Here is a 21,775-nt window from a genome sequence, read left to right as displayed (position 1 = left end):
TTTGGGTTAGAGGCTGGATCTCTTCTTGCTATGTAGGACACTTGACATTGGAAGAAGGTGAGGCCTTCACCTCCACACAGGCTGCACATGCCTTCAGTCTCTTGGCATTCGGGATGGACAGCCCGATCTAGGTAATGTGTGGGTGGTGTAAACTTTTTCCACTTCCTGACAGTGCCCAAAGGAATATTCAATGAGTAATACATTTCCTTGTAGCCTTCTCCTAATCTTTGCCTTTCAACAACCTTATCTGAGTTCTTTTGGCAGTTTCTTCCTCCTCATATTTTGATCTTTGCTGGAAATTCCCTTAATGAAATGGGGACCAGAGTTCTCTTTATGGTCCCCATTTCATTAAGTGAATTTCCAGCAAAGATCTTCTCATTGGTGTATTTAAATGTTTTGAACCACTGTGATTGGACACAGGAAGAGTCTAATCAACTTATGTGCCTTCTTAAAGCTGCAATATGTAACTTTTTGGGTGACCCGACAAAAATCACATAGAAATTTGCGTTATAGATCTGTCATTCTTATTGAAAGCAAATTAAAGAAGCGGTAGATCTGTTCTATGTGCGTTATTTCTATGCTTCCCATTCTTACGTTTTTTTAAACTTTCGGTTTGGTACACCAGCTGAAAATACAGTATTTTTGGTAATGGGAAATATATATTTCACAGCGGTTTAGATGGTACAATGATTCTCTACCGTATCATTGCTTGTTTTGTCACAAACTGAAATTAGGGGAACTATTAGTGCTTTTGCAAACAGGAAATGGCAGCGCAATTCCTGCACATTGCATCTTTAAAGAAATGTTGTGTAAGTGACTCGTTTAGGTTTGCAATGACAAAGGGTATGAAGACAAGTCCATATTTCTCAGTAAAAAAAAAACTATTCTTCCACTTTGAAAGTGTGTAGTAGGTTGTGTCGATCAGTGAAACCAAATCCCAATTTAATGCATTTATTTTTTATTTTAAGGAAGCAAAATGTGAACCCGCAGGGGTGAGTAGACTTTCCCTGGTGACTGTATTCGTGACTATCCAAAATGTATGTTTTATAGCCCTAACATTAACCGTTAACCTAGCAGGCTATTATATATATATATATATATATATATATATATATATATATATATATATATATATATATATCAACATGTTGATGTTTGAGCATCTGTAGATCATCTGTAGGGAACTATCAAAATAAAGTATAACAAAGTTAACCTAATGCTTTCCTCTTGCCAACTTTATGAGATCAGTGATTACTTCATGGAAAGGATGCATTTCTCATCGAGCTCAACAGACCACCATCAGAAACTAAAAAAAACATGCTTCACAAGACAGTTTTTGGGGGCATTTTTAAAAGGTTTATTGGATAATCATTTCACTGTGAATCCGATACATTAAGGCTATGTTCCAATAACCACACTAGCATAACACTTACACAAAGCATGCAAAGCACATTGCTCAATTTCTAAGTGGGATATTTGAACACAAGGCATTTGACTGATGGTACAGATGTACAGAGGTCATCTTCTTTGATGCCCGTTCGGACCGAGTCAGGACGTTCACTGCTTGTGACCCTTGGAGGAAGAAGAGTTCCACATTTCTTCTCCGTCCTTCTCGACGACCAGGTTGCCGTCGTTACGCAGGTACATGCGGCACATCTTGAACCCTTGAGCCTGGCTCTTGGTTTGCCACATCATCTTGTTATCCCTCTTGTACATGACAAAGTTGCTGTCGTCTTGCATGCACAGGCGGTAGGCGTCGCGCTGTCCGGCGGTGTCAGAGGACCACATCTGCCTCCAGCCATAGATGACAAAGTTACCGTCCTCCTGTGCAGATGAGATAAAGGGTTGTGGTAAGGATGTGTATGCGAATAACCATTAAAAAAAATATGTTTTACCACACAGTTTGGGAGCCACTGTCCACTGGTTCAGCAATAGCTGTAAATGTACCTACCTGGAAAACTGCCTTGTATTCCTTGTTATTGGACCACATGTAGTCTCCCTTACGCATCTCATCATACTTGGACATGTAGTTCTTGCTCATGATTCTGAAATAAAGAATAAATAAATAAAACTCTGCTTAGCAAAAATTACATATCGCTAGCCTTTTCTAAATTCCTAAAGCAAATATTCCCATGGCAAAAATGTGTAATTTAATCACTTTTGAATTAGTAATATAATGGCCCATTCAATGGACCACCTTTCAAATGGTGAATAGCACTCTTTATTTTTTATTTCCCCCCAAATTTCATGGCATCCAATTGGTAGTTAGTCTTGTCTACACATCGCTGCAACTCCCGTACGGACTCGGGAGAGGCGAAGGTCGAGAGCCATGCGTCCTCTGAAACACAACCCAGCCAAGCCGCACTGCTTCTTGACACAATGCCCATTTAACCCGGAAGCCAGCCGCACCAATGTGTCGGAGGAAACACCGTACACCTGGCGACCATGTCAGCGGGCACTGCGCCCAGCCTGCCACAGGAGTCACTAGTGCATGATGGGTCAAGGACATCCCTGCCGGCCAAACCCTCCCCTAACCCAGACAACGCTGTGCCAATTGTGAGCCGCCCCATGGGTCTCCCAGCAGGGACTCGAACCCAGAATCTCTAGTGGCACAGCCTTAGACCACTGTGCCACTCGGGAAGCCCGACTAGCACTCTTCCACTCAATTGAGGCACCCTGACTGTTGGCAAGAGTTTAAGTGGCCCCAAAAGACATTTCAGTTTTTAGCAAATTCAAATCACTACTTGGCGTTATCACCTGTAACACAAAATATAACTTAACGTAGCAGGCGTAAGAGTTCCCACAACCGTTTTCAGTGGAAAAGGAAGCTAGGTTTAAAATGGCTGTATCCCTGAACACCAGATAATTCAGTTGTTGCCAAGGCTACACAACATATAGCAGGAGACATGCTATACCCAGAAACTTAAGTTGCTAAACTCCCGCTTTGATACTCACAGTCCGTGTGGTTCAGTAGTTCAGTGGATCAGATTGATGAGGCTGGAGGTTCCAGATGAAGTGAAGTTGGTAAATAAACGTCCTCTTTTATACCCACTGAGGAGAGGGCAAGACGGGGGTGAGTGGAGGAGGAGACTGGGGCTGAATGGACACTGAGATGCACAAGACAACCTTAAAACATGTGGTAGTTAATTTGACTGGAATCTTGAAAAATGAAACGCTTTCACAGTTTGGATTAGATTGCCTAGATTAGAGTTAACTTTCATCTGGTGTATCTGGCTGGACACATTGACGGTGCTAAATACTGATCTGGCCTTGTGATCATTTTAAAGATCAAAGAGTTTAAAGTTACATATTTTTGATGGTTAAGTGTGCCTCTGCATTGCGTACGTATTAGCGACTAATTAGCCCTTAAATTCATTGTAAATTATTTAGCTAATGGAAAAGAGTTAGCTGTTAAGCATGCTTTTAAGAAGCATTCTAGATAGATAAGTATTGAATCTTGTTAAAAAAAAAACATTGTTTCAACACCATCTACCTTTTTTAGGCAATCATTATATTGTTACTTTGAAGTGATCTATTTCGGTTTTCCAAGTACCAGTACTGCTCATGTGCATAAGATTGTGCCTTATCCTATGACTACAACCTTTCCGTCACTGCTTTTATTTATTTACTTTTCTGCTCTTTTGCACACCAGTATCTCTTCTTGCACATGATCATCTGATGATTTATCACTCCAGTGTTAATCTGCTAAATTGTAATTATTCGATTTATTGCCTACCTCATGCCTTTTGCACACATTGTATATAGATTCTCTTTTTTTTCTACCATGTTATTGACTTGTTTATTGTTTACTCCATGTGTAACTCTGTGTTGTCTGTTCACACTGCTATGCTTTATCTTGGCCAGGTCGCAGTTGCAAATGAGAACTTGTTCTCAACTAGCCTACCCGGTTAAATAAAGGTGAAATAAAAAAATAAATAAAAAATAGGATAAATTATTCTTGAATGTTGAGTGTTTGTGTGACTGGCGAGTTTCTTTTTAAGTATGAGGAATAACACTGTTGTTCCCTTCAGCAAGCACACCATTGCTGCCTTCAAATGCTCATCGTAACTGGAAAATCCGACATGCTCTTGTTCAAATCTGAACAATTCTTCAACCATGGCGATTTTTAGCTTGGTACATTAGCTAGCTAACATTACTAATGATACATTTAGTTAACTTAACATTGATCCAATTGGTCCAGCTAGCTACATTATCCATGTACATACGTTTGATGTTGTCAAAAATGTATTTGCTTGATCATCTTTTGGTAGAAAAGGTGAAAGGTCAGTGATGAAATGTCACAACTCAAACTCGGGTGTCAACATCACCCCTATTAATAGCCTGTTCAACCTCTCTTTCGTATCGTCTGAGATCCCCAAAGATTGGAAAGCTGCCGCGGTCATCCCCCTCTTCAAAGGGGGTGACACTCTAGACCCAAACTGTTATAGACCTATATCTATCCTACCCTGCCTTTCTAGGGTCTTCGAAAGCCAAGTTAACAAACAGATCACCGACCATTTCGAATCCACCGTAACTTCTCCGCTATGCAATCTGGTTTCAGAGCTGGTCATGTGTGCACCTCAGCCACGCTCAAGGTCCTAAACGATATCATAACCGCCATTGATAAAAGACAGTATTGTGCAGCAGTCTTCATCGACCTGGCCTAGGCTTTCGACTCTGTTAATCACAGCATTCTTATCGGCAGATTCAACAGCCTTGGTTTCTCAAATGACTGCCTCGCCTGGTTCACCAACTACTTCTCAGACAGAGTTCAGTGTGTCAAATCGGAGAGCCTGTTGTCCGGACCTCTGGCAGTCTATATGGGGGTGCCACAGGGTTCAATTCTCTGGCCAACTTTTTCTCTGTATACATCAATGATGTCGCTCTTGCTGCTGGTGATTCTTTGATCCACCTCTACGCAGACGACACCATTCTGTATACCTCTGGCCCTTCTTTGGACACTGTGTTAACTAACCTCCAGATGAGCTTCAATGCCATACAACTCTCCTTCTGTGGCCTCCAACTGCTCTTAAATGCAAGTAAAACTAAATGTATGCTCTTCAACCGATCGCTACCTGCACCTGCCCGCCCATCTAGCATCACTACTCTGGGCGGTTCTGACTTAGAATATGTGGACAACTTCAAATACCTAGGTGTCTGGCTAGACTGTAAACTCTCATTCCAGACTCATATTAGGCATCTCCAATCCAAAATTAAATCTAGAATCGGCTTCCTATTTCGCAACAAAGCCTCCTTCCCTCATGCTGCCAAACATACCCTCGTAAAACTGACCATCTACCGATCCTTGACTTCGGCAATGTCATTTACAAAACAGCCTCCAACACTCTACTCAGCAAACTGGATGTAGTCTATCACAGTGCATCCATTTTGTCACCAAAAGCCCCATATACTACCCACCACTGCGACCGGTATGCTCTTGATGGCTGGCTCTTGCTTCATATTCGTCGCCAAACCCACTGGCTCCAGGTCATCTATAAGTCTTTGCTAGGTAAAGCCCCGCCTTATCTCAGCTCACTGGTCACCATAGCAGCACCCACCCGTAGCACGCGCTCAGCAGGTATATTTCACTGGTCACCCCCAAAGCCAATTCCTACTTTAGCCGCCTTTCCTTCCATTTCTCTGCTGCCAACGACTGGAACGAACTGCAAAAATCACTGAAGCTGGAGACCTCATTATCTCCCTCACTAACTTTAAGCATCAGCTGTCAGAGCAGCTTACAGATCACTGCACCTGTACATAGCCCATCTGTAAATAGCCCACCCAACTACCTCATCACCATATTGTTTTTTTTGCTCCTTTGCACCCCAGTATCTCTACTTGCACATTCATCTTCTGCACATCTATTACTCCAGTGTTTAATTGCTAAATTGTAATTCTTTCGCCACTATGGCCTATTTATTGCCTTACCTCCCTTATCTTACTTCATTTGCACACACTGTACATAGACTTTTCTACTGTGTTATTGACTGTATGTTTTGTTTATTCCATGTGTCGCACTGCTTTGTTTTATCTTGGCCAGGTCGCAGTTGTAAATGAGAACTTGCTCTCAACTGGTCTACCTGGTTTAATAAAGGTGAGAAAAAAAAATAACATCTCAAACTTTCTCACTTGGACATCAGACTTGGGAGAGTTGTTCCAAGTGGTTATTGCCCAGCTGGAACCTCGTATTATCCACTTCCAAGGAGCATTTGAAGACAGTATATTTCTTGTACTGCATTATTTACAATGATAATACACAGTAATGAACACTAATCTACAGTCTTTTCAAACTTGTATTGAAAGAAAGAAAGAAACCTGAATTGTTCAAACCACCTTCATGGGAGATGGAAAGTCTGACTTCAGAACCTGACATCATGAGGGTGGTACTTTCCTTACAGTACATTCATGCGTTGGCGCCAACAAAAATTAATAATCACAAGTATTTATTTCTGATGTGGGTGAAGACCAAATAAAAGCAAGTGTAATCAGTTTTCACTGATATAAATAATTGCCGTTCCACAAACTTGGTGCATTTTGAGAAGTGTAACTTTAATAATTTACAGTGTTAAAAAACACTTTGTGAACAATATTTTTTTGTGAACAAAGTTATAATAAGGTTGGTAACAACGTGGAAATCGTTATGGAAATCTGTTGTAGCTCAAGTCTACTACAAAATCCACAATACATGGCTCTCTCTATGGGCTGGCTGGTGTAGCTACACACAATATTGGAGATAATATCAGCATGTGAACTAGCTAAATAGCTGTAAAATCGGCAAAACAAACTGTACTATCAATTCACTGTAGGCGTCTACAATCTCACCATATTCAACCGGTAGATCAGTGCGTCTCGGCTCTCGACCTTCTCCTCTCCCGAGTCCGTACGGGAGTTGCAGCGATGAGACGACTAACTACCAATTTGGATACCACAAAATTGGGGAGAAAAAGGGGTAAAAAAAATCTAAATACAATTTAATAAAAACAATTCAAAACATGATTTCCCATCTCAAGAGGTTAAATAAAGAAATGACTATAGTAAGTGCCAAATAATCAATCAAATGTAATTGGTCGCATGCAGATATTAATGCGGGTGTAGAGAAATGCTTGTGGAATGTAACAGGGTTGATGACTTCTTCTTAAATCAGCATTGAAGCTTGTTGTGTGCAACAGAGTGGCAAATGCATGCAAGCTTCACCCCCCCCCCCCCAAAAAAAACAAATATTGTTTAAAAATGTCTAGCCTGTTTCAGTAACAGGGTTGATGTATTATGCTACCCCCCCTCGTTTTTCCACCACAAAATGGCCAAAAAGAGATGAACCAGATCACCTGCTCTATGATTTTACTATTAGCTAGCTGTTCAATGTTTCTCTTGACAGAAAAATATTTTAAAAGGATTAGTTTCAGATATATATATAAAAAAAAGTTAAATTCACGTAACAGGGTTGGCTTTAAAATGAGGGACAGACGTAAATGAATCACTAATCACATTTAAAATAAATAATAACCTTCAGAAATGACTGTCAAAAGCAAGAAAATAACTAGGACTTAATTTACAATGAATGTAAAACTTGGGAGACATTTTGGGATTAAGTGGGTTAAAATCTTCCTTGAAGTGACATGGCTGACAGAGGGGCATGTCCAAATGCTGAATTTTGGCACTTTAGCAAGCCTTTACCCATAATAAAAATGTGAGCTGTTGAATTATCCATGGGGTCTATATTAAAGGGCACATCATTAATATAACAGGCTTTTAAAAATTCAATATTGTTGCACAATTTTGACTTAAAATATCCAAGAGATGCAAAAGGCACTCTTCGTGGAACGACCCAATTTAGTATGAATGCCTTTCACATCAGTCTCTTCTTCGAAAAATATACTGTAATGTGTGGAATGATCACCAAGCTAACGAGAGCACACATTTTCAATTACCGATAAACTATAAATTAAGGGTCAGATTTGAAAGCATAGGCTACTGCAATGATTTTTTTGTTGTTGTATTAGAACAAAATAGCTAGTCCAAGATTACAAATTGTTCAAATTCTTTCCCTCTGAGTAAGGACCAGCATTGAACCATTAACATCAATACAATTATTTACTTCTATGTACCACGATTAACATGAAATCATGACTCTAGCTCTTCTTCTACTTAAGAAATGCATGCGTTTTTCTGCTGAAGTCAGCAGTCCTTCCCGGCCAACAGACAAGCTTCTTTCAGGGTGTAATTTGAGATAATCTGATTAGATTTGTGAGAGGCATCTGACTTGTTTGTGAACATGGATGATTAGATCCAACATGCACAAGGTTTTTATCTGTGAAAGTGTTTTACCGGTTCTCAGCTCTTGAAATAACAAGAACAGAGAACAGCTACCCATTGATCTAAAAGCATGCTTTGAGATGCAGTTTGAGTTAGAATTTATTTTGCCCAATTTGCCAAAGTTCTTTAAAGTGAAGTGTAAAGGGGTACTTGCTTGTACTATATAAGTACACATTAATTACCAGACAGACAACCTCCTATATGTATGTACAGCTTAAGTCAGAAGTTTACGTACGCCTTCGTCAAATACATTTAAACTCAGTTTTTCACAATTCCTGACATTTAATTCTAGTAAAAATTCCCTGTTTTAGGTCAGTTAGGATCACCACTTTATTTCAAGAATGTGAAATGTCAGAATAATAGTAGAGATAATGATTTATTTCAGCTTTTATTTCTTTCATCACATTCCCATGTGTTAGAAGTGTTGTGGGGCAGGAGAGGTTAAAAAGGAGCGGGGGAGAAGTACAGTATCTATCTACGGTATCTTCCCACCGGGTCCATGATGGGGATATAAAAACAGAGGCCCCGAGCCGTGTGTGTGTCCCGAGCCGCCCTGTTGCTCCACAATCCACAACACAGTGCTCACATAAAAACGCAGGGTACTTATTATAGCTGCCAGCCATTACTGACGAACCCTGTCCTAAAGTGGTAGAGGTATGCCATGGTCTCTGGTCTCACGATAGAAATTTGAGTGTGAAAACAACTTTCTACAGGAACACTTTTAACACAGGATTACCCTCCAATCAATACATTTTGAAATATTTATATATTTTTTTACAATATTTGGTGCTATTACTGTAGGTGCCAAACTGCGTCATCTATCCCAAAAATTTAAGTAATATTCAACAGTTTTCCTCTTGCTTTCATCTCCTCAATGTTTTTTTTATTTTTTATTTTTATTATCTCCAGGCTGAGGAACTCAAAGACCCACTTGCAATTAAGTTTCTCCTTAGGTTTGTAATCCAGGGATCTTTTAAAGTGCTTCGGGTCAACGATCAACACTTCAACAAGAGGAACAGAGGGCCAGGGTGTTAACAATAGTAAAAGTTGATAATAGTACTAAAGGGTCAGGTCTATACTCACTGCATCATCCTTTATCTCTTCTTTATTTAGTGGATCAGATGTCCAAAGATGCCTCCTTGTCTTTCCCCAACCAGGAAGTCCACTCAAATTTCAAATGGTTTAACATGATAATTTTGCTTTCAAAAGTCTTATTCCCGCGATTGCGTTTCCAAATTGTTGTGCATTGACTGCTTCAGGCCTGGGATTTTGCAGTTAACCAGCCTACTGAGTAAGCATAGAAGAGGACATTAGATTGCCACTTTGCCATGCCACTTTGCCAGTGACTCATTCAGGATGACTATAGAATGGAATAGGGTGCATAGTCCCTCTATATTGCACATTCAAGAAAAGAACAGTCAGTAGCTATAGTAATTCCACAATTATCAATATATTGTATAGGGTTAACATGTGCATTGTACATGAATGTAGGACGTGGGTGGACATGATCTAAAATAAGCAGTCTTACCGCCAGACAAACCCCATCCATTCAGTTAGTGTTTAAAGGAACCGACTGAACATTGATTCTTTCCATATTGAGCTAGGTAGCCCACTTGGGTGGCAATTGTAACATGGCTCATTAGCAAAGATCACTACAACATTTAAAAACAACAGTATGGGATCTTGAAGTCTCTTTAAAACCTTGTTTCAATCATTTATTTGCCCACTGATAAAAATAAAAACTATCAATGCCTCCTATCTGAACTTATCACAACCAATATTATATTGTCATTTCAAGTTCGTACCCTGTCACAAGACAAAATACAAGGTTTTAATATTACTCCATTGGTTACAGACAATAATGTTATACTTCCACGTTTGAAACTGACCCTTTTATAGAGGGTTTAAACCCAGCATAGTTGGGTAGTATGCATTTCTAAACAACAACAAAAACAGCAGCACTGCATTTGTCAATATAGCTAACTAACTAGTCAGTATCAAAGCTACCCAGCTAGTAATGAGGAAGCGGCACTCTTCCTGGGGGCCGGAACTGATTGAATTGGCCCGGGAATCGGCATGAATGACTGCCCAGAATCGGCAAAAGTACATCAGGTCGTTTCCATCTACTGGAATTCAGCCAACTTTGCCGGCATTTTACCAGAATCCCCCCAGAAGTGGCCCGATGCAAATTTTAAAATAAATGTATACAAAATTAGTAATTTTAAATATTATTATTATACATTTTATACATACTTTGTGGATGGGTATAATTTGTATTAAAATACTACTTAAACAGGAAAGACTGAAAGAATTTAATTTAATTTCAATGTTAATTTTATTTTTTCATCACAGAAACAATGAAAAGTAGTTTGATTTTGTCTATTTAAGCTTTCTTTCAATTTAAGCTCTGGTATGCATTCAGGTTTTCTCCATCACTCCTCCAAGGTCCGGTCACTTCTCACTCACTCCATCTCTGTCAGGGGCTAGCTGCTATCCATCGTTTTATGTATCCATCAGGAACTTCAGAATGGCTGCAACGTACAGTACCTTTGTAAATATCAGAAAGAGAGTAAATAGAACACTTACTGAAATACTTCCAGAAATCACTCATAGTTTAATAGCTTTTTGAAATATTTCCAGTTCATTATATTCTTTCTGCCTTAAACTTGTGTCGTAATAATGAACTTCCCAGCTGACAATCAAATTGACATGCTGGCCTTTTATATTTAATTAATCACTTTATGCCTCTCTGCCCCATGCAGTGGCCTTGAAAGCAAATGTACCGATAACAACACTTTTTAAGGCAAGAGGTTCAAAAGCCTGATTCCCATTGGCCCCTCTCCAATTCATTTTCATGACCAGGCCATTTGTAAGGAGTTTTGAGAGGATTCTTCACACATTCTCCTTGGTGGTCATCCCTCCAGACAGTCCCAAATATATGGGCTGAAAAACAAAACGCGTATATGATGAATATAATTGTCACGCCCTGACCTTAGTTATCTATGTTTTCTTTATTATTTTGGTTAGGTCAGGGTGTGACAAGAGTGGGTATGCTTGTTTTGTATTGTCTATTTTTTTTTGTATGTCTAGGGGTTTTGGTATATCTAGGTATATGTAAGTCTATGGTGACCTGAATTGGTTCCCAATCAGAGGCAGCTGTTTATCGTTGTCTCTGATTGGGGATCATATTTTCCCTCTTGGTTTTGTGGATTCTTATTCTATGTTTAGTTGCCTGTCTGCACTAGTCATATTAGCTTCACTGTTCGTTTTGTTATTTTGTTCGTTTTGTTCAGTGTTCATTCTTTAAATAACGAAGAATGTACGCTTATCATGCTGCGCCTTGGTCTCCTCCCTACGACGGCCGTGACAATAATAGTAATTTGAGGAAAGCTGGAATGGTACTCTGGGTCAGATTGTGGCTTGGTTGATTACTTTTCAGCAATCCATATAATTATAGAATGATATCTTGTCATACAAGGTTATTTTTTAAGTCTTGATCTGAAAGTTGGCCTTCGACTCTCCTCAAGTCTTACAGCGAGGACACTGGAAGTCGAAGGTCTGTCAAATCTGGAAACTCATCCAGGGTTGATCTGTTCGCCTGGAGCTTTTGCAGTGTAATGCTTATAAATAATTTCTATGGAGGTTAAGATCTCACAAAGAATTTCTGCAAAAATAAAAAACAGAACAGTGTTTTATCCCTCACATTCTTTCAGTAGTTTAAAGTTTTATAAAGGACAATAAAGATAAATATAAACAACATAATCAATGCAATCACATTATAGATCAGGGGTGGGCAACTTTGATGTTGGTAGTGGCCACAATATGTACCTGACTATGTAACACTTACGATCACACACTGGCTGCTGTCGTTTAATGTTTGGCTCAATCCTTTTTTGGCCTTTCAGAATTCCCAAGTGTCTCTCTTCTGCCCTCTGGAGGTCTGATAACTGGTGCAGGTGGAAAACCCTTAGAGGTGTTTGACTGGCCCTTGCGTGAGAACTTTTCCATTGGCTCCTCATCCTCACTTTCAGTGGCACTGAATATTTGCGTATTTGTGCCCCTGATGTTAAAAATATAAGGTTATTGAACTCATAAGAACGACCAGTGAAGTAAACATATGTTGTATTTTTAGGCCATCCACTGAAATGTTTTATTTTTTATTTTTTAACTCATATTTGTTATAGGTGTTATACCTTCCTTTTCTCTTCATATATGCAGGGCGGTCATCCTCCTCCTCAGTCTGAAGATCAGATTGGACAACAGCCATAGGAAGCTTACGACGAGCCTCTTCATATGTGTCTGTCAGGGAATATTAATGTACTGTGTTTAGATTGCAGATACATGTTGTTGTCTCAGAAGGCTGATGTCAGTTAAATAGTTGACTGCAAATATCACATTAACTCACCTCTAGTGTACCTGATGTTCACATCAAACAAATCCTTTCATAAGGTGCTTCTGGACGTTTCACTGCTCTCGTGCAGTGTACTGTGGATGTAAACTCAGCAAAAAAAGAAACGTCCTCTCACTGTCAATTGTGTTTATTTTCAGCAAACTTAACGTGTAAATATTTGTATGAACATAAGATTCAACAACTGAGACATAAACTGAACAAGTTCCACAGACATGGAATAATGTGTGCCTGAACAAAGGGGGTGGTCAAAATCAAAAGTAACAGTCAGTATCTGGTGTGGCGACTAGCTGCATTAAGTACTGCAGTGCATCTCCTCCTCATGGACTGCACCATACTTGCCAGTTCTTGTTGTGAGATTTTACCCCACTCTTCTACCAAGGCACCTGCAAGTTCCCGGACATTTCTGGGGGGAATGGCCCTAGCCCTCACCCTCCGATCCAACAGGTCCCAGATGTGCTTCATGGGATTGAGATCCGGGCTCTTCGCTGGCCACGGCAAAACACTGACATTCCTGTCTTGCAGGAAATCACGCACAGAACGAGTAGTATGGCTGGTGGCATTGTCATGCTGGAGGATCATGTATGGATGAGCCTGCAGGAAGGGTACCACATGAGGGAGGAGAATGTCTTCCCTGTAACACACAGCATTGAGAGTGCCTGCAATGACAACAAGCTCAGTCCGATGACGCTGTGACACACCGCCCCAGACCATGACGGACCCTCCACCTCCAAATCGATCCCGCTCCAGAGTACAGGCCTCAGTGTAACGCTCATTCCTTCGAAGATAAACGCAAATCCGACCATCACCCCTGGTGAGACAAAACCGTGACTTGTCAGTGAAGAGCACTTTTTGCCAGTCCTGTCTGGTCCAGCGACGGTGGGTTTGTGCCCATAGGCGACGTTGTTGCCGGTGATGTCTGTTGAGGACCTGCCTTACAACAGGCCTACAAGCCCTCAGTCCAGCCTCTCTCGGCCTATTGCGGACAGTCTGAGCACTGATGGAGGGATTGTGTGTTCCTGGTGTAACTCGGGCAGTTGTTGCCATCCTGTACCTGTTCCGCAGGTGTGACGTTTGGATGTACCGATCCTGTGTAGGTGTTGTTACACGTGGTCTGCCACTGCGAGGACGACCAGCTGTCCGTCCTGTATCCGTGTAGCCCTGTCTTAGGCGTCTCACAGTGCAGACATTGCAATTTATTGCCCTGGCCACATCTGCAGTCCTCATGCCTCCTTGCAGCATGCCTAAGGCACGTTCACGCAGATGAGCAGGGACCCTGGGCATCTTTCTTTTGGTGTTTTTGAGAGTCAGTAGAAAGGCCTCTTTAGTGTCCTAAGTTGTCATAACTGTGACCTTAATTGCCTACCGTCTAAGCTGTTAGTGTCTTAACGACCGTTCCACAGGTGCATGTTGATGAATTGTTTATGGTTCATTGAACAAGCATGGGAAACCGTGTTTAAACCCTTTACAAATGAAGATCTGTGAAGTTATTTGGATTTTAACAAATGATCTTTGAAAGACAGGGTCCTGGAAAAGGGACGTTTTCCATTTTTGCTGAGTTTAGTACCCACAGCTATGAGGTTTTTGTTGCAGGAAAAACCCTAACCCGAGGTCTATCCCTTAAATGTTATGTGTCACCCTTATTTTAGCCCTAACCCTGAACAGACAGTAACCCTAATAGTAGGGCAGGATAACCTACAACACTTAGCAATTATTTTAGTAATAATATTATGTTACTAAATACCATTATAGTACTAAATAGCAGTTATTATTTTAATCAGACCTATAAGTATTTGCTGGTTTTATTCATTTTTTATTGCAAGGCAGAACACTTCTAATGAACACGTTTGAACTGGGTGGGACCTTGTAACCTCTATGTAAAAGTTCAGCAATTGGCATGGAGCAGGTATGAGACATCTCTGGAATTAACAAGATAAATATACTTTTATTTATCAGCTGCCTCTCCAATGTCTTTACAGTCTGCTGTGAATTATTAACTTTTCAATATTCACAGGTCCTGACGGCAGGCACTGATGGAGGGATTGTGTGCATTGCAGGCAGCAAACAGCTCAGCAGAGGCAAAGGCTTTTTTGAGAGCCTCCATATTTATTAAAAACAACTTATTTCCTGTGTCTGTGTGTTTTATACTGTATGTTAAAGATAGAATCCTTAGTTGCTACATCCATTTTTGGACTTATAAATGAATGATGAATACCCATTGATTCTTGAATAATACAACTTGTACCCTATAAGAACCAAAAATACAAGCTTGTTTTACTCCAATGTTTGTAAATGAAAAACATGGTTAAATATGTATGACTACTATAATGTTGATATCATGCATGGTCAGTCCTTGCATCATTGGCTCTTGTCTATGGATTTGAGAGTGGATACATTACCCCAGGCCCATTCTTTTAGCTTTTTATCAAAACACAGGTCTGCTTCGTTTTGTATACTGTAGGGTAGCAGTCGGCTTTACACTTCAACCCTACCAACGACAGCAAAAGCATGAACATGCATGAGCAAAGATGTCCCTATGGCCTTTAGAGAGGCTTGGCCCTGCCACGTTACCTTGAGGTGCAGGTATGCAGCCTAATATTTTTTTTAATAAAATCTCAACCTGGCCGAACTCTGTTCCTTGTGAATGACTTTGTTTTTCCCAACAGGACTTAATGTTTGTGTCCTCACAGACTCAATGCTTAAAGACGTGGATCATGCGTTCCCTGGCACAACTCTGGAACAAGCAACATACCAGAAGTTGTATTATTTGCGTACCGCAAGTGGTCCACTGCTATTGATAATACAATAATAATACATAATATAAAAAAACGTAGTTAAAGGGGATTCTCCTTACGACATTATCAAGATGATGCTGGAACTGATCATCAGACTGAGGTAAGGTTTGCAGTTTGCTCTATTCTGCCCCCCTGACCAAAGGACGATGCTACCACTAAACATGTAGTTAAGGAAACAAATCGGCTTCTGGAGCATCTTAAAATGTGCCAAATCTCCTCGGTCATGTGATGCCATTCACTTTGAATAAGAGCGTTGGTTTACAGTGTCTTAGACAGGCCTATCCGTGTAATGTCTAACTTAATTTTACCCAACAGGTGCAGGTGTACAACGCAAGCATGCTATATATATTTCCCACTACATGATTTTTAAAAATCCTCCCAACCATGAAAATGAATAAATAAGTCTGTATAGACTGTGTACAAAACATTAGGAACACTTTCCTAATATTTAGTTACACCTCCTTTAGCCCTCAGAACAGCCTCAATTCGTCGAGGCATGGACTCTACAAGGTGTCAAGCGTTCCACAGGGATGCTGGCCCATGTTGACTCCAGTGCTTCCTAAAGTTGTGTCAAGTTGGCTGGATGTGCTTTGGGTCATGGACCTGGATTCTTGATACACAGGGGAAACTGTTGAGCATGAAAAAAGCCAGCAGTGTTGCAGTTCTTCACACACAAACTGGTACGCCTGACACCTACCTGTTCAAGTCCACTTCAATATTTTGTCATGCCCATTTAACTTCTGAATGACAATCCATGGGTCCATTGTCTCAAGGCTTAAAAAGTAATGGAAATAAATGTAATAATTTCTGTTAATGTATGTATGTATGTATGTATGTGTATATATATATATATATATATATATATATACACTGCCAAAAAAATAAAGGGAACACTTAAACAACACAATGTAACTCCAAGTCAATCACACTTCTGTGAAATCAAACTGTCCACTTAGGAAGCAACACTGATTGACAATAAATTTCACATGCTGTTGTGCAAATGGAATAGACAAAAGGTGGAAATTATAGGCAATTAGCAAGACACCCCCAATAAAGGAGTGGTTCTGCAGGTGGTGACCACAGACCACTTCTCAGTTCCTATGCTTCCTGGCTGATGTTTTGGTCACTTTGAATGCTGGCGGTGCTTTCACTCAGTGGTAGCATGAGACGGAGTCTACAACCCACACAAGTGGCTCAGGTAGTGCAGCTCATCCAGGATGGCACATCAATGCGAGCTGTGCCAAGAAGGTTTGCTGTGTCTGTCAGCGTAGTGTCCAGAGCATGGAGGCGCTACCAGGAGACAGGCCAGTACATCAGGAGACGTGGGCCGTAGGAGGGCAACAACCCAGCAGCAGGACCGCTACCTCCGCCTTTGTGCAAGGAGGAGCAGGTGGAGCACTGCCAGAGCCCTGCAAAATGACCTTCAGCAGGCCACAAATGTGCATGTGTCTGCTCAAACGGTCAGAAACAGACTCCATGAGTGTGTATGAGGCCCGACGTCCACAGGTGGGGGTTGTGCTTACAGCCCAACACCGTGCAGGACGTTTGGCATTTGCCAGAGAACACCAAGATTGGCAAATTCGCCACTGGCGCCCTGTGCTCTTCACAGATGAAAGCAGGTTCACACTGAGCACGTGACAGAGTCTGGAGACGCCGTGGAGAACGTTCTGCTGCATCCAACATCCTCCAGCATGACCGGTTTGGCGGTTGGTCAGTCATGGTGTGGGGTGGCATTTCTTTGGGGGGCTGCACAGCCCTCCATGTGCTCGCCAGAGGTAGCCTGACTGCCATTAGGTACCGAGATGAGATCCTCAGACCCCTTGTGAGACCATATGCTGGTGCGGTTGGCTCTGGGTTCCTCCTAATGCAAGACAATGCTAGACCTCATGTGGCTGGAGTGTGTCAGCAGTTCCTGCAAGAGGAAGGCATTGATGCTATGGACTGGCCCGCCCGTTCCCCAGACCTGAATCCAATTGAGCACATCTGGGACATCATGTCTCGCTCCATCCACCAACGCCACGTTGCACGACAGACTGTCCAGGAGTTGGGGGATGCTTTAGTCCAGGTCTGGGAGGAGATCCCTCAGGAGACCATCCGCCACCTCAGCAGGAGCATGCCCAGGCGTTGTAAGGAGGTCATACAGGCACGTGGAGGCCACACACACTACCTAGCCTCATTTTGACTTGTTTTAAGGACATTACATCAAAGTTGGATCAGCCTGTAGTGTGGTTTTCCACTTTAATTTTGAGTGTGACTCCAAATCCAGACCTCCATGGGTTGATACATTTGATTTCCATTGATCATTTTTGTGTGATTTTGTTGTCAGCACATTCAACTATGTAAAGAAAAAAGTATTTAATAAGAATATTTCATTCAGATCTAGGATGTGTTATTTTAGTGTTCCCTTTATTTTTTTGAGCAGTGTATATATATATATATAATTTTAGCCAGGATTGGGATGACACTTTAGTGTGTGTGTTTGAGTGCAATATGAGTGGGCCTTTGCTCAAGGAGAGAGACAGTCAGACATTGCAGCAGCAGGCAGAACTAGTGTCACGATCGTCTTGCTGAGAGAGAGTGGACCAAGGCGCAGCGTGTGCAAAATACATTCTCTTTTATTTTAGAGAAAGGAAAAACACGCAACGAACACGTTAACAAACTGAAACAAAAGATCGTGAAGCTATAGACGTAAGTGCACACACAAGCTACAAACGTACAACATAGACAATTACCCACATTAACCTAGTGCCTATGGCTGTCTTAAATATGGCTCCCAATCAGAGACAATTAATGACATCTGTCTCTGATTGAGAACCATTCAGGCAACCATAGACACAGCTAGACACCTACACTAAACACAAACCCATCTACTCTACTTAACCCCCTAAACCATACAACCACCCTAGACAATACAAAAACACATACATTCCCCATGTCACACCCTGACCTAACTAAAATAATAAAAGAAACAAAGAATACTAAGGCCAGGGCGTGACAACTAGCCTATAAAATATGATCGAGAACAGACTAATAACTAGGTAGCCAATTCAAAACATATGTTGTACCCTCTAGTTAACTGTTTAGCTATTATTAGCATTTCATCATGTTTGCGTCATGTCCCAAAAAACTTTACATTGACGACGGACCAAGTTTATTTACTTGTTTTTCTATTGTCTCTTTTTGGTCCATTTAGATTGTTAATGTAGACTGTATACAAAAAAGTGTAAAAATGTTATGGTTAAAAATGTTCATAATTTACTGTCACTTGTTGTAGACTCCTGTAAACGCTGCGTGTAACACATCCGGTGTCAGGATAAATAAAATGCAAGGTCTGCTAACTTTCTTTAATTATGTTTAATTACCGCAAACAATGAATGGCAAATGCAATTTTCGTATATACGGGTTCGCTGTTTCACCGCGCAGGATGAACAGAGAACTGGCACGAAGTACGTAAACAGCTGTTCTTATACCGTGATGACTTTCAACACGTCTGTTGGCCTATCACAGTAGAGGCTGGGCCTGGTTTAGACTCTGCCCCCCTTTGCTGGCCCCTTGGCGCGTTCCTTTGTCCACCTCTGGTTGCTGGGTAGATTAGCTCCGTCTTGGGTCTGTCGATTCTACACTAAAACAGTTCCTAATATGGTATTGTCCAGTATTCTAACCTCCTGGTTGGTCTAGAGAGATGCACCCCTCCCCTCTCCAGACTGTCCACAACTTTTATGGCCTGTGTTGGTCAGTCCTTACACCTACACAACACTATTACGGCGGAGGGGGGGGGGTGTAACAAAACAATATTCCTCTTCAACCAATATGCTAACAGGCTATTATGCATAAACATAAATCCTAACACTCCTAAGTGGACCATAAGGTTAAAAACCAAACCAAATTAAGAAAACTAAACTAAAAAACAAAAAACAAACTAACTCCGCCAGAGTCTCTTTTGGGTCACTTTTGCTGGTCCCAAGCCCGGATAAAGGAGGAGGGTTGGAATTGTGACATAAAAAAAAACAAGAATCAACAGAAGAACGTTTATTTGTAGTTCTAAACATCTTTAGGGTGTTTTTACTCACTTTTTGTCTCTCCCACGATGTTATTCCTCTCTCCTACAGCGTCCATCACAAGGCCAAGTATGCAAATTAGGTGACAACGTCATTTTGTGACTTCTAGCGACTTTTAGGACAGCCAATAGCTACTTTCCTTACTGAGGAGTTGGCAACGCTGGGTACCTCTTAGTCCCGCGGTGTAAGCTCGCAACTTTTAAAGGAGGAACCACTGTAATTGTCCAGATACATTTTTGCATGTGATGCAGTTAATTTGAGTATCAGAACGTGCCGGTGGACATCACTTGTACATGTATGAAATAGGACCCACCAAATTCTTATAAAACACCCACCAAATTAGTTTTATTCATTATTCTGGTAAGGATGCTTTAGTAAAACATTGTTGGATCACATCTAACTACTCCCAGTCAACACAGTGTGTTCCCCATCGACTCGGACGGCTTCATACAGGCGGAGCTCTTCCCGAGTCGTCAGGCAGATTAATATTACTCTGGGTTCTGGCTAATGGGTCCACTTGAGCATGTCTGGCCCAATTAACTTTTTCAGAAGTAGGCCCATATTTGTTTTTTATTCGGCAAGTGAAGGAACTAATGTAATACTAATTCTATTAATTTAAGTCATTCGGACAATCCTGGCTCAATTTAATGGCATTAGCGATTTTTAGGTTTATGCTGGTGGCCACGTTAATTATAGGACAACTTGGGAGACATGATCCACGACAGACAGCACATCTGTGTTTTAATTTTAAATTTAACCTTTATTTAACTAGGCAAGTCAGTTAATAACACATTCTTATTTACAACAACGGCCTACACCACAAACCCGGACGACGTTGAGCTAATTTTGCGCCGCCTTGTGGGACTCCCAATCACAGCCTGGAATCAAACTAGGGTGTCTGTAGTGATGCCTCAAGCACTGAGATTTAGTACCTTAGACCACAGCTCCTTTGCTCCTTTCGGGAGCCTTTTGATATCAATAGTGGACCGTCATGATTGTGGTTTTGATTCCTGGGGCCACGAATAGAAAATGACTTAATGTGTAGGAGAGTTAAAATGGTTATACCCGTCAAACTTCAAATAATTAGAATACTACACAACGCAGAACATAACATCTAGCTTAAGGGTCAGTGGCCCCACAGCCCGCGAACAGGACTGTTCCAAGTTCAGATAGAAGGGGGGGAGTCAGATCGCCAGGAACTTTACGTTTGGTTTCTATTTTCATTTGTTGCGCTACTAATACTGCCTATTGATGTTAAAGAGGGAGCTACAGTAACTGGATGGTATTTAACATCTTCGGTTTTTATTTCATTAAATGTATTTGATTTAATCTGGGTGCTTACGTCACCTACTAACACCCTGGTACTACCCATAGCTCCCGTTCTCCTCAGTCTGAGAAAAAAACAGAGAGAAAGGTATGTCGCAGATTACTCCCGTGCAGAAGTTCATAACGTTAAATAAATAAAGCATCCTTAGGGTAATACTATAGGTATTGTTATAAGGGAAGTGTGAGACTTGAAACATGTCACTTTCAGAGTTTTATCATTGTTATTGATATAGTTTAGTGCTAAAAAGTATTGCTGTTGCTAGCTAGTATGTCTTTCTGTAATGCAGATGGTTAGCGTTGCATTAACGTCTGAATGGGATAAATATGATTTCACATTGTAGCTTGTTTGTATTACAGTGTTTTTGTACATGAGTTGTTGTATTATTATTTTTATACAGTCAATGCTGAAAGCACCTAGCAATGTATTGGAGATGTGAGACAGGATATGTGTTTTAAACTTTTTGTTCATGCTCCTCTATAGAACAACTTGTCAGATGGTGCATTGGAGTCCTTTTGTAAAGACAGCCGTGGTGTAGCTCTTCACCTCTGGGTTCTTCTGTGGTACATATACAAGACTTCTACACATGCATACTGTCGCTTTGGATAAGAGTGTGCATAATGTCACATTTTATTATTTTTCTACACCACATGTGAGACCTCATATGTTCCTGCATGTAAATTTGACATTAGCTATGGGTTGCCTGCACATTGTGAGAAGACGAAACAAAATAAAAAAGCGCATCTAAATCAGATAACGTTCGATTATGAATTATATTACAACTGTTTTTGTCATAATCCAAAATTGCATGCCACATTTTTGCTGAACATTAACATAGACAAAGTTTAATTCAAGATTGAGACTTCACATCACCAAG

The 21,775-nt window shown here is 40.9% G+C and overlaps 1 protein-coding gene across 2 annotated transcripts; it reads right to left on the bottom strand.

The window, feature by feature from the left end:
* Nucleotides 1-1,321: 1,321 nt before the first annotated feature.
* On the bottom strand, nt 1,322-6,920 carry LOC111979471 (B-type lectin plumieribetin-like). 2 transcript variants are annotated; one of them, XM_024010037.2, is made up of 4 exons: nt 6,823-6,920; nt 2,956-3,051; nt 1,952-2,045; nt 1,322-1,824 (listed from the first exon to the last, which is right to left on the bottom strand). In XM_024010037.2, the coding sequence occupies exons 3-4, from the start codon at nt 2,039-2,041 to the stop codon at nt 1,558-1,560; spliced, it is 357 nt and encodes a 118-aa protein (XP_023865805.1). In that variant the 5' UTR covers nt 2,042-2,045; nt 2,956-3,051; nt 6,823-6,920; the 3' UTR covers nt 1,322-1,557. The 2 variants fall into 2 exon arrangements, with proteins under 2 accessions (XP_023865805.1, XP_070305195.1); XM_070449094.1 differs by lacking the exon at nt 6,823-6,920 and having other exon boundaries at nt 2,956-3,063.
* Nucleotides 6,921-21,775: the final 14,855 nt, after the last annotated feature.

Source organism: Salvelinus sp. IW2-2015, linkage group LG19 (genome assembly GCF_002910315.2).
Source record: "Salvelinus sp. IW2-2015 linkage group LG19, ASM291031v2, whole genome shotgun sequence".
NCBI lineage: Eukaryota > Metazoa > Chordata > Actinopteri > Salmoniformes > Salmonidae > Salvelinus > Salvelinus sp. IW2-2015.
Note: the sequence above shows the minus strand (reverse complement) of the source record. Positions and strands in the feature narration are given on the sequence as shown.